The 13,706-nt window shown below is 36.7% G+C and overlaps 1 protein-coding gene across 5 annotated transcripts in view; it reads right to left on the bottom strand.

The window, feature by feature from the left end:
- The window catches only part of LOC129721514 (poly(U)-binding-splicing factor half pint), a 31,795-nt gene extending 18,617 nt beyond the window's left edge, over window positions 1–13,178 (bottom strand). For 2 of the 5 annotated variants that reach the window (XM_055674181.1, XM_055674183.1), the window contains exons 1-3: window positions 11,975–12,127; window positions 9,963–9,979; window positions 8,454–8,698 (exon numbers count right to left, since the gene is read on the bottom strand). Coding sequence is in view for 2 of the 5 variants with exons in the window: in XM_055674179.1 (XP_055530154.1) it covers window positions 12,476–12,722; window positions 13,035–13,055 (268 nt within the window). In the remaining 3 variants the exon portion in view is untranslated. Of the gene's footprint in view, window positions 1–8,453; window positions 8,699–9,962; window positions 9,980–11,974; window positions 12,128–12,475; window positions 12,723–13,034 lie in introns of those variants that run through there. The other 3 variants (XM_055674179.1, XM_055674180.1, XM_055674182.1) reach the window with 2 other exon arrangements.
- Window positions 13,179–13,706: the final 528 nt, after the last annotated feature.

The following is a 13,706-nucleotide window of genomic DNA, read 5'->3' as shown; positions in this document are numbered from 1 at the left end:
ACAAGGCCGATGCCACCGGGTTGCTTTCATTCGATTGGAGATTTGAAATGATCGTTTTTTTGTGGCGATGGAGCTAAATTACAGTGTTACGTCTTTTAGTCCGTTAGTAAACTATATATAAGGGTGGGGCAAAGTAACCGATTTTCCAGAACCATGTTTTTTGGTTCCATTTGGAACCCCAAACAATCCGAAAATTACCGGAAGTCGATTGGTTTTGTGTCCGCTTGGAGCATTACATTTCAAATTCGTATGAAAATTTGTATGAAAAGAGCTCAGTTATGCTTTAATAATGCATAACATTGCGCTAAAGCATTTTAACAACTAACAACTTCGCCAAAGACACTGAAGAGCTAGTATGTCACTGAAAAAAGTCATAACTGTTTGAAGCTGAGTATATCGAATGACCTGCTGAGAATAATTTTTTTGCCAACACTTTTAGTGTACCGGCGTCAGCAGGATTTTCATAAGAAGTAACCTGCCGTATCCAGTTTATACATTCAACTGAACCATACAACCAAATGTAGATCAATATTCTAGGCGTAGGCAAGATCCACAACATGTTGCAGAGGTTATTTCTGATGGAAATCTGACGCCGGTACCTGGTAGTGTTGGCAGAAAACAATATTTTCAGCATTCAGCATTACATAGTTTTCAAGAAACTATAAGAGCCTATACCAATATAGACCGTCTTTAAAGATAGATTTAAATTAAAGATTAAAAAAACTCAAGAGATTTTTCTGCATTTATCTATGCTGCCGGTACCCGGATAACTGTCCCATAATGGAAAACAACATGTTGAGAAAACGGCGATTTAATATTATCCGTGAATTTTCGGATTTCCAGCACTTATATCCAGAACCAATGACCATAACAGTTTCATTGCACCACAAGTTTATCATTAAGAACAAAAAACCATGGATGGAATTGGTTTTACGTTATATAACTTTGAAAAAAAAAAAACAAAATGGGACAAAATATGCGGGTACATTTCAAAAGTACTCGCATATTTTGTCCCATCACATATAAATTCAACCAGCAACCGGGAGTATCATTGGCAACGTAGATTGTACTACAGAAAAACAACAATAATTAAATGACATACTTCTATATGCCAAAATAATCCGACATACAGTAATCTGGAGCAAAATTATATGTTTGCAGTTTGTACCGCTATGCAGTGGGACTAATGCGGGTACTTTCAATATGGGACAAAAACAACTTGGTATTTTTTCCATGTTTTTCCATACAAAAGTATCAATTTTAATTTTTCCCCAGAAAATATGATAACAATTAAGTCGATTCCCGATGATAACTCAAAAGTGACCTAAATCAGTATGGGACAGTTATGTGGGTACCGGCAGTATGGGTCATTTCATCTCAAGTAAGTACAACTCATGGCAACCACCTTCTTGAATCAGACTCAAACTTTAAGAAATTATTATGCAAAAATCCTACCCCTCGCTCCATGAGACCCTCACCTTTTTCAATAAAAGTGCCAGTACTATTTTTCGTCAAAAACCCTTGTTTTCTTTTATTCATGGCTACAAACACGGATTGTCTTAAGCTAAACTGATACAGTCATTTTTTTTATACTTAAATGCCTGAAGGGCACTGGGTACTGAAATGCCACTACGACAGTCTTACTGATTGTCTTTTGTGGCTGGCCCCGATTGCTGTGCACAGGTTACGGATTGCTCGTACTTATTGATGAAGTAGAACTGTTTTGTTGTAAACCTGTACCCCAATTAGGTACAACATAGTTGATGAAACTAATGACCTGCTTGGGATTAGAGCTCCATACTTGGTATGGTGTAAAAAGGTAACTTCCTAAGAAGCTGTACCTGGAGAAAGCAAGAGCTCCGCAAGAGCAAAGCAAATGCTCTGAACTCTCTGGTTCAGATTTGCCGAATCGGCAGGTGTCGTTCAACACAACACCGATTTTCTTTAAATGATAAAAAGCGGGACAGTGCCCGGTAAGGAGTCCCGTGATTATCCATAGTTCATTACGATTTAGACTAAGTAACTTTCTGGCGGTTCCGGGGTTCGGATAGATTAACTTTTTAGCTTGTCTACAACCCTGTACCTGTAGCCATTGGGATGCTATTTCTAGCCTTTCCCAAGTTGGTAGTTCGCTTTTGATAGCGGAATTGGACGTACCCAGAAACGGCTCGGGGCCAATGAACCGCTGAGCTGATCCCTGTCTTGCTAGGTAGTCAGCTTGTTCTTTACCCTCGTCTCCGCAATGTCCGGGCACCCAAAACAAAAAAACTGAGTTCTGCCGGGAGAGTTTCCGTAGAGTTTCAAATCAAGCATGGAAATTTTCACTCACTAGCAATACTTCGTGCAAATGTGTTCTTTGATTCATCAGGTATCGTTCAATTGTTTCCCCTCGGGTACAAGTTTTCCATAGAAACGCTGCTGATTGTTTTTCGCTTCTAAGAGTTCCGAATACTATAGAAGGAGACTGAATGATTCAAACACGATAGTATTTATTGTATCCAAGTTCACTTGCATTCATCGTTATCGCGAGAATCTTCGAGATATTATTGCCAGTGATGCAAAATTATGAATCCAAATGAACGTTAGATTGCGTTCAACTGTTTGCTTACCGGGGCAAGTAGGTCTCATCAATGCTTACAGAAATGGTACCATGGTGCATTAGCATGTGATATTTGAAATCACTAAGAATCATCGCGGTATATCACGGTGAAAGCACGATGTGGAGCAGCCGAATTAAGCCTGCAAGCAATCAACATTTGAAAGAATCACTGCGATCGCTTCGTTTACGATCGTTTACGATTCTTTCGTGAAACACTCGCTATATGTTGCTCGCTCCATCGTAAGCAGGCAATACTAAAACAAAATCATCAAAGAAAGCTACCATATATTTCTTTGCTATAAGTTGTCTCTTGCATGCATGAGAATGTGTAACTTTTAATAACGATGGTTTGCTAGAATTGAAAGCTTATGAATAGCAAGTTCACAAAATGATACCCGAATGATTGTTATGTGACACGATTTTTTCCATCCTTGCTAGTAGTGATGCTTGACTGTCCGAGAATATACCGATTTTCGCATGTCTGTAGTTGCGTTTCAGATATATGCGCAGATATATATATGGCATATACTGCCGTTCCAAGCATAATTGTCCCAGCGTGCATAAGGTTTCTGTAGAACATGGGACAACTATGCTTTGAACGGCAATATACCTCTGCTTGAAAAACGGTGGACCATTTGCCCAGGGAAGATGGTTCCCTAATACCGAGTCCGTATATACCGGATCCCGTTAGGGATCCCATTTTCGAGCCATCCGTATGAAAACTGACGATGCCAGGTGAAAGATTAGGCCCTCCATTGTTCCACATAGAGCGGTTTGTTTCCATCACTCTATACGGAATATGCATGTTGGTCCTAACGTCCATCCAGTTGGAGACTGTAGTTAATAGCGGAGTTAGTTTCAGTCCTCAGGTCTTACCGAACAAAGTTCTGCAGGCCCAGATCGCTGAGATCGCTTTCTTAGCGGCATGATCCAGTTGTGCAGACCAGTTCAGTTTCTTATCCAGAATAATTCCATACCTCGATATAAGGCAATTTGTTTTTTCGTTACGTTTTATCGAGTAACGTTATATCGAAGCACGAAAAAAATTATTTTTGCATTGATACGAAACTTTTGATGGTTACTCAAAGGTGCGCAAAAACTTATTTCCCTTCACCTAGCAGTAGATATAAACCTGTCTTATGTCTCTTTCAGACAATTTTCGTAGACAAACTAACTAGTCACAAAACATTGAAAAAAAAATGTCAATTTCATCTCATTTTACGGTACTTATTGGTTTCAAAACTTACTAAAAACATTTTTTCGGAATATTATACACCCCAAAAATAGTTGTTGTACTTTAATTTTAAGATATTTGAAAAAGTTACGTTATATCGAGTTTCGTTATATCGAGGTATGACTGTACATTAGGCTGTCCCAAAAAAATCGATGTTGAAAAAGTCAAGGTGCTCAACCATAAATTAAAGGATAATTTTATTTATAGTATTTTTGTAGAACTATCAAGTTATTTTTTATAACAATATAACATATAACATTATCCAGAGATACAAAAAAACTCAAAAGAGAATGTTTAATACCAGGTACAATTTAACAACTTTGGACATTCTGAAAATTTAATTTTGAAGAAAATTAATCTAGTAATCCAAGAAATAACAATTTCGAGTGACAGTGTTACCAGATATGCTATTTTCACATTTTAAAAATTAAGTTACGTTTATTGGCAAATGAGTATGTTCTGAATTTAAATTTGACAATTTTATCGTGTTCCTGAGGATTTTTTACATGAAAACACTTATCACTCAGGGGTATTATGAGCAAAACTCGAGTTACAGCATTTTTAAGAAATAACATAATTTTTTTCCGATTTGCTTACAATGTTCATTCTTGTTTTGCTAATATCTCTGGAACTCCTTTGAATGTGGACATTCTTGATTATGGAATTTAAAGCAAATTAGCCAAGGAATTCGGGAAATATATAAATTTTGACCGAAAGCGTTGCTTTGATATCCATAAAAACAGTTTGTTTTATCAATTTGGAATTTTGAAACTCTGACCTAAACAAAGATTTCTTTTTGGTAAAATTTTGTCTAGAAATAGATTCACGTCTATGGTTTTTTTTTACTACAGCTTGTAATAAAATATTATTTAGAAGTTAAATAGAACATTACTATTCAACAAGCATAAAACAACAATTCATCTTAAACCTAAGTATTTTTAATTACCAAAAATAACCATAGCAAACTAGGGAATTTTTCCGAAACTGAGAAATTTGAAGTTTGCTGACAATACTGTATCTGCAGTGAAAATGTTTAAGAGGCGAGTATTAATTGGGAAAATAATAGTATAGAAGTTTGAAAATCTATTCCTGGAGAAAATCTCATCAATAAAAAAAAATTTTGCGATGTTTAAGTTAGAACTTTACAATTTCAAATTAACTCGAAATTTTTATTAATGGAAATCCAGGCAAAACTTCCGGTCAAAATTCTTGTATTTTCTGAAATTTTTGGCTATTTTTCTTCAAATCGCATCATCCTGAATGTCTATAACAAAAAAAGTTCCAGCGATATTAGCAAAATTGGAAGACATTTTAAGCAAATCAGAGTAGATTTGACTTTATGTTGTAACTCGAGTTTGGCTCATAATTTTATGAGTGTTTTTCGTGTGAAATTCTTTCAAAAACGCGACGAAGTTTTCATTGATGAATTAGAAAAATACTCATTTGTCGAAAAACGTAATTTAATTGTTAAAATGCAAAAAGAACATATTTGGTAACACTATTTCTCGAAATTGGGTTTATTTTTTAACTTTGAGTCAAATCTAAGAAGATTGTTGAAACGTTTGTCCTTTTTTGCACACATGAAAAAATGACTCCTATACTTTGAAAAACAATATGATATGATTATTTTCTTTACAATGCACCTCCGTTCGAATATTCTGTAAAATCGTTCACGGATCACAGAAAAAGAAAGCAGATACAAGTGTAATAATAAACAAATCTCCTAAATACATCACTGTTAATATCTTCACGAAAAAATTAATATTTGGCGGTATTTTTTGTTAAACTCACGAAAATCACCATGTTATATCTCGACGAATCTTCCACGATGACTCGATAATACTCTTGAATTTGCTTGGGGGAGTGAAAGTATAAACAATGTATACTATTTTGATCATATGAATACCTCTAAAAAGTGTTTGCGAGTAAAACGCTGGAATCAGTCCATTAAACAAGATTAAAATAACACTGAAGAGTGTTTGTATCATGATGAACCAAATAATTCTTTTTTAATTAAATTAAACATGTTTCGAGTCTACTTATGATCTGCAAAACTGCGCAAAATTTGAAGACTATTGGATGTTAAACATTTTTCTGCAGTACATTTGAAATTCACGAGAAAAAAGTATTCAATTGGATATGAAACCGAACCGTAGAGATGTCAAACTAGCCTTTTATGTTGAAAAAATCAGTTTAAATTATTTAAAAAAGAAACGCGTCTCGGTTAAAAAATTCCGTTCAAACACGGATATTCTTAAAAATTCTAAGATTTTCAATTTCTTCGAAGGTAATTGAAAATCCAATAGATTTAGCGAAGAAGAGAAGATCCCATTTTAAATATCTCTTTACCTTTTTTTGTATCCATTACCAACAAAGAAACGGCAATGATATTAAGCATAGGTTAGTAACGAAAGGCTGAAACCCAAACGACTGAAACCCGAAAGGCCGGAACTCGAAAGGCTGAAAAGTATGTATCATATACGAAAGGCTGAAACCCGAGAAGGCTGAATAGCAAATATTCATAAGGTGACAGAGTTGAATGTTTGAGTATTAATTGGTTTATGCTAATTAAAAAAATTAATATGCGGCAACATCTGAATCTATACGCACTTGACTCTTGTACACGTTTCCTAGGTGGTTCAGGGCGAGACGGCCGAAGGCCTCGAGTGTCCGCCGGCGACCCGCCGTCGGAAGCGCCGGCCACTGCGGGGGAGCAGCCCCCCGCAGAAATCACCTCTGTATAGGTTCGTTCGTTTTTCTATGTCTACTAACTCGTAGGGATGATCCCCTAGTTTAGTCCGAACGAGCGATAGTGAGAAAGGACAGTATACGTTTCAGACAATCGGGTCGACCGAAGGCCGCGTGTGTTTTTTTAGAAATGAACTTTGTGAATATTCAGCCTTATAATTTTTCAGCATTTCGTGATTCAGCCTTTCGTGTTTTTCAGCCTTTCGGATTTCTGCCTTTCGTGTTTCAGCCTTTCGTAATAGACCCTTAAACATGACACTTTTTATCCACTTTCACTATTTAATTCTATCACTTTTCACTTATCATATACGTATTTCAACACTTACTGTCCGAATAAGCACTGACGAAGGCACTAAGTAAGTGTTGAAATACGTATATGCAAGTGATAGGTGAAAAGTGATAGAATTAAATAGTGAAAGTGGATAAAAAGTGTAATGTGTAGTGAAAATATTCTATCAAGACGCTCGAACAGAAGTGAATAAACCTTAAACATGACCTGTCCCGGGCAAAAAAAAGCAAAGCCTTGGTGCTACATTCCGTATAGGAACTCGACCTTCTGTTTATTATACACAGACTTCGCAGCCTGCTGACACTAACAGTCTCTCCCGAGCCGCGACTCGAACCTACGACAACTGGCTTGTAAGGCCAGCATCGTACCTCGAGACCAACTGGGAGAGTCCCTGTCCCGGGCATTACCCCAAAAAAATTGTTTTCACGTTAATTTCAAAAGCAACACAGATAGTGTAACCCTCGCCAATTGTGCTTCAATTTAGCGCAGAATAAAAAAAAAACTATTGTGAAAAAAACTTGTGTGTACTCGATACATGCAACCCAAAACCGCATAAATTTATACAGGGGGTAGTCAAAACGAGTAGGTTAGGCAAAATTTTAATGAAATTTGAAATGCTGTAGCTTTGCCAAATCTTATTCGATTCAAACACCATTGAACTGGAAAGCCTGAAGTTTTATTTTCTGACCACAAATGTGGCCTAGATCATCGGATGTAGGAAATATTCCTGAGTTCCGGTAGGCATGCCAAAGCTGCTTATTTTTAGATGGATTTGATAATGGGTTACCTGATAGAAATGCTTATTTGAATCATTGGCATAGATGACAGACTCATTTCTGAAACGAATAGTTCATCAAGATCCGGAATCGACCAAGAACTCATCGAGAAATAGCTATTTTTTATTCGGAAGTTCCCAGAGGAACCTGTAGTGGGGGACATTTACATGCTTGCATAAAAATATAGCGTGCGACACCTTTTGCTTCAGGATTTTTCATCAGGAATCATCCAAAAGACATATTTCTGAATACAGACTGCATTGGCCACAACCGGAACTCATTTCTGCGTCGAATATACCTCTATCTTCATGATTTTTATCAGGAATCTTTCAAAAGACATAATTTTGAGCAGAGGCTGTATTGGCCACCTTCGAAACAACCCGGATGCCTCGAAAGTTGTGGTAAAATTTTCTTTTTTGCATCAAAATATGGACGATTTTCTGGATAAACTCTCTAATACGTTTAATATGAACAGTGGTTTGACTGGCCAGTATACTATCGTTCTCCCGATGCGGAACTAAGGAATATTTCCTACATCCGGTGACCTAGGCCACATTTGTGGTCAGGAAATAAAACTTTGAAAGTTTTCCAGTTCAATGGTGTTTGAATTATTAAAATCGAATAAGATTTGACAAAGCTACAGCACTTCAAATTTCATCAAAATTTTGCCTCTCCTACTCGTTTTGACTATCCCCTGTACTATCTGAGTTTTTCTATGTCGCAGAATTCAGCAGAACGCGAAAGTTTACGTGAGATGACTGTTCCAACAAATAACTAAAACCGATTTATTAGAAATGCAAAGCTAACCTTTTCTGCGTGTGCATCCCCTTTCAGATTATGAGTTTTTATGCCGCACTTCGCACCTCTGTGGGAAGCGTGGTAGTCGCTGTGTAGTAGAGGTTAATATCAGTCGAATATGATCTCGAAGTAGTAGTGGGGCAGAGGGGGAACACAGTCAATGTTTCGTGTCTTTTTATCGGGGGGTAGAATGTTCGAGAGATAAAAAAGAACGAAAACAAAAACAGAAAAAATATACAAGAGAAATAGAGATCCTGAAAATAAATAAAAACAAATAGAAAAATTATATGGATTAATCGAAAGTTTTTTTAGCATTCGAATTTTTGGTTGATTCGGTTGTGGTTGAATGGTTGTTTCGCTGCATAAAGTATTCTCGGAAATATGCTTTCTTACGTTGACTGATTGCCATTTCCGCTGTTAGCATGGGTGTTGTTGTTGATTACGAGTATGATTACAGACAGACATCGACAAATGCTTTTCAATGCTGATGATGATTAAATATGGGCATGCCGCAATGACAAATATAGAGAAACAGAAAACAAAAGGAGACACAGAGATGGAAAGAGAAATAGAAATATACAGACAAAAAAAATCCGACGATTGTTGGGCAACCGGCCGCTGTTTCGGGTTTCCCTTCCAGATTTCACGAGATCCATGTTTGTTATTACGTGTACAGTCTTTTGTTAGTGTTATTTTAGTGAGTCGTCATTCTTAGACATTGACTTGGTTAGAAGACACGTAATCCCGATAATACTTTGTTCTTCTCGCGTATATCGACTAATTGGAACAGTGGGGAACACATAGATGGCTGAAAGTATGGAAAACACAAAAGAAAATAGACACCATGTAAAATAATCAACAGATTTTTCATTCGTGTGTGTTGGGACAATTTGATAAAATTGTCATTCATCGCAAGCCAGTTGATTGTTCTATTCAACTACGTTGGAGGGAGCACATTCAGTGATCTTCACCAACTTCATGGTGGCAAATTTGATTTACAGTATTTTTAAAAAGATAGAAAAAAAAGAAAATTATTTGCTTCTGGAAATGCGGTTCTGTTGTTGTTTTCCTGGTCCATGTTAACCTGAAACGGAGTTTGCTCTCCGAGCAACCAAAATGCGATGCGGCCACGTTTTTTGTGCGCTTTGTTCTGATTTGTGAGCTATGAGATTGCTGACAGGTAGACATGATGATATGCTTTAAAGTATAGCTTTTCTGCATGTTATTTTCGAACGGGCCTTTTGAAAAAACAAATACAATAAAGAAAGGGATAAATGTAATTACTTAAAATTGTTGTGGTCGGTAAAAATAGACGAGTTTTTTCAACAACAACACATTTGAAAATTTGAACAGTACGTTGCACTTGCACTTTGCCCAACACAGTGCAATTCAGGAGGAGAAAACGAAGACTCCTCGGGTGAGAAAAGGAATGGGAACCCACATAGGCATTCAGTCATCGAGCAGCGTTTCAGAGTAAATGTAACAAGAAGCCCCTCTGAGACTCTGTCGTGAACATACCTTTTTTCGTTCAAAATCTGAAAGTACAAACATAAGAGAGAAAAAGAAAAAGAGAAAAACAGATCATCGATGTGAGCCAACCGGCAATTGTTTTGTAAAAATTGGAAACACAGCGAAGTTTCGAAAACATACGAGTTCAGTAACACAGATGATTTGGCTGAACATGCAGGAAATCTATTTTTAAATACCTGTAAAATTTGCACTAATTTTATAAACCCGTCATGGTTAGGAATTTCCTGTCTTAGTTACATACGACTACTGCTAAGCTAACGCAATAAACATCGTTGTCGGCAGTGCCTAGAAAATTGAACTAGTATGTAATTCAAAGACTCAAAGACAAGTGAATACGTCCACCGGAGTGAGATTGAGCCATCCAACCCGTGACTTGTCGGCCATCTCTTCCGGGTCAGAAGACTAGTCTTTCTTGGTTAAGTATTCGAGGAAACTTATTCAAGGAAGATTGGTCTTGTGATCGCCATGGGATGGCTGACAAACAATGGGTTTGTATGGCACAATCTCACCCCGGCTTACAATACGATTAAGACTAGTATTGTATCTTGAAGACAAGTGATTAAGCGTTATTGTACTAACACACCAAAAATTTAATTTGCTTTTACTGATATTTCACTTGAAAACAAAAAGATGAATATTATGTACCAGATAACGTATTTACGAACGAATTTAATTAGATTTGAAGCAGTTGATTTTGATACAATATTCCATTTTCTAACTATCCCAAAAATGACAAAAACGCACATTCAGTTGGCGGAGCAATAATTAATCTAAAATCAAAGCATGCACATGACATGTATGAAAAAAATTCATCATCGAAATTGAAGAATCGACTACGTATATTTTGTTCGTCCAAGAAAAAACTGCGTCAAATTTCAACTCAATCGGTCATTGGTGCTTTAACCCTCTCTTTACCATGGTTACTCTAGAGCACCATAGGTTTGGAAGCAAAAATCCTTTAGAAATATTTAACAATCCTACTTAAAATGCATAAATATGTTCTTTAACAATCAGTATATTTTTCAAGCATATATTTATGAATTTTGGGTAGCATTGGTGAATAGTTCGAAAGACTTTTTGCAACCAAACCTATGTTGCTCTAGAGTAACCATGGTAGAGAGAGGGTTAAAGCGCTCAAATTTTTGTTTCTCTAACCCACGAAAATGGGCAATTCTAATGAAAATCAATTTTTAGATGCATAATGAACATTAAAATGATTTACTTATGTTTTGGTAAATCGTTTCAGTATTTGCCAAACGCCATAAGCTTGACATTCCATTATGGAGGTCAATTTTCGAGGATCAAATATCGAAACATTGAGCACTTCGAGGCACCCCTAAATTATATCCGATTGAGCGGAAATTGGCATGACCATTTTCGGGGCCGCCCTATTGCACATATCTCAACTTTGACAAAAGTGGTAGATTTTCTTTATTGTATGATGGAAGAATGTACCAAAATATCAATATAATTTCAAATTGGTTTTAAAAGGAAGTCATATTTCAATCCAGTAACCCAACCCAATCATATGCGCTGGTAAACTGTTACATACCATAAACTACTACGTAACATACACATAAAACCTCAATTCCGAAATTATTCGCGATTTGCGCACAAACTGCAAAATGTAAACAAATATAGATTTGAGTGAAAATTATGTTGCCTCTTCTTATTTTTGTTATCATTACTTATTTCTCCGAAATCACAATTTCTTTGGGATACATATTCAGTAGTACATGTTATTGTCCAACAGAAATTATAGTATAATTTTAAAACTTTGAAATAAATAAACGTACTTGGATAAAAATCGTTAATAAACCAAATACTGATCCGCCAAGATTTAGATATAAGAAAATTAGCTACTAACTTCACATGGTGCATGTTCAACCAAATCAAAGTGCAAAGTAACTCATTTTTCGACAACTGATGTAGAAGTCCTGTTTGTTCGAAGATATATAAAAAGAAACAGAAAAAAAATAGAGAAGATGAGAGAAAGTCACCTCTGTCTCCGAGCGTTTCAAAGTTCGCATGGTACGGTTTCGCTCGGCCATATTTTCAATTGTAATTACTTTTCACTTATACTCTGTGTGGATGCTGTGGTAGCGGTAGTAGTAGCAGGGAAATAATCTGTTCTATGTCGGAGTCTGCAAAATCTAAGCAGAAGAGCAGAAAACCGCCAAACATTAGTGGAAGAAAGCCGAAAAACAGTCATATGAATGTAAGACCAAAGAAAAAAAAAGAAATTGCATTATATCTGTGTGCTGTGGATGGTGTTATTACGCGTTCAAATAGCTTATTAATAATTTCCCATTTGGTTGTTTGCGACCTACGAAATAAACGGGAGCAGTTTTCATTCACGACAGTTACAGTCGTACCAGGCCATCCAATAAAACCTTATGCAGGAGACACTGTTTAGGTTACTAGAATACTACAGCAAGTGTTCTGCATGAGGATGTTCAACTTCCAACATTACGTTGAAAACAGTACTGTTGGATACTTACCTCGATCACGGTCACGATCGCGACGGTCACGACCACGGTCCCTGTCACGGCTTCGATCACGACTATCGCGATCACGATCTCTTCCACGACTTTCACGATTCTCACGGTCTCGATCCTTGTCTCGTTTCGAAGATTTTACGGGCGAGGGTTCTTCCGAACCATCTTTACGGTAATCGTCACGTACGGGTGATGTATCGTTCATATTACTATTATTGCTTCCACCACTAGCGTAATCGTTGTTGCCGCCCTGCAAAAATAACGAACAAGTGTTGAATTATTGCATAAAGAGTACCACCTGCTCGAAATCACTAGCGTCTTTGCAAAATAGTCAACAAACATTTGATATAACTTTACTGAGCAGCTATAAACCTTTGTTTGTTTAACAGTGTTTTCGATTCAATTCACTCACACGCGCAATAATTTCACACGGTACACGCTTGGGCAGGAAAACATCCGCCATGATTGATTTCAGGAAGGTGCTCCACGATGACCCAGCTGCTTAATTTTGTGTTTTATGTCAGGAAACCCATTGTTTTGCACGTAAAAAATAACTACTTACCATCACAACTGCACCGTTCATAATCTGGATACAATTTTTTTCTGTTTAACAAACTTTTATCAGTGCCCTAAGCTTTTTTCACTACCGTATTAAAAAGACTGCCGCTTTCAGCAAAAATTTTCACCGTAAATGACAGTTTCAAAATTGAGTAGACCGAGAGCTAGTGCACCCAGTGACTTTGCACCCCACCCAGTGTAAAATCTATTAAATCGGCGCCAAATAAATACACAAACAAGGGTAATGAACATAAACTCATGCAACATATTGCGCACCTCCCACCAAAATGGACTGCACAGTTTGAAAGTGCAACAGCAAAAAAGTGTGCATCATAGTGCTCATTAACACTTATGAATTCGTTTTTGCGACGGTACTACACCAATCCCGGAGTTACAAGGTAAAAAGTGTAACACGAGTGTAGCTACACCGCAAAAACGAATTTACTGTCACCCAACATATTTTTTGACAGCTTGAATGAAAGCGTGTGCGGCAGTGCTGCCAAAATACATTATTAGGAAAAAAAAATATAAAAAGTTAGTTACGGACATCTAATAAGTGTTACGCAATACATTCAATAAATTCCACTCTTGATTTAACATTCAAAAAAAAAAAAAATAGTTTGAGTTTAAATCAATCAAATTCCGAAGGAAGTATATTAGTGTTACTCAATCTTTT

The sequence above is a fragment of the Wyeomyia smithii genome, chromosome 2 (genome assembly GCF_029784165.1).
Source record: "Wyeomyia smithii strain HCP4-BCI-WySm-NY-G18 chromosome 2, ASM2978416v1, whole genome shotgun sequence".
NCBI classification, from domain to species: domain Eukaryota; kingdom Metazoa; phylum Arthropoda; class Insecta; order Diptera; family Culicidae; genus Wyeomyia; species Wyeomyia smithii.
This window is presented reverse-complemented; position numbering and strand designations above follow the sequence as displayed.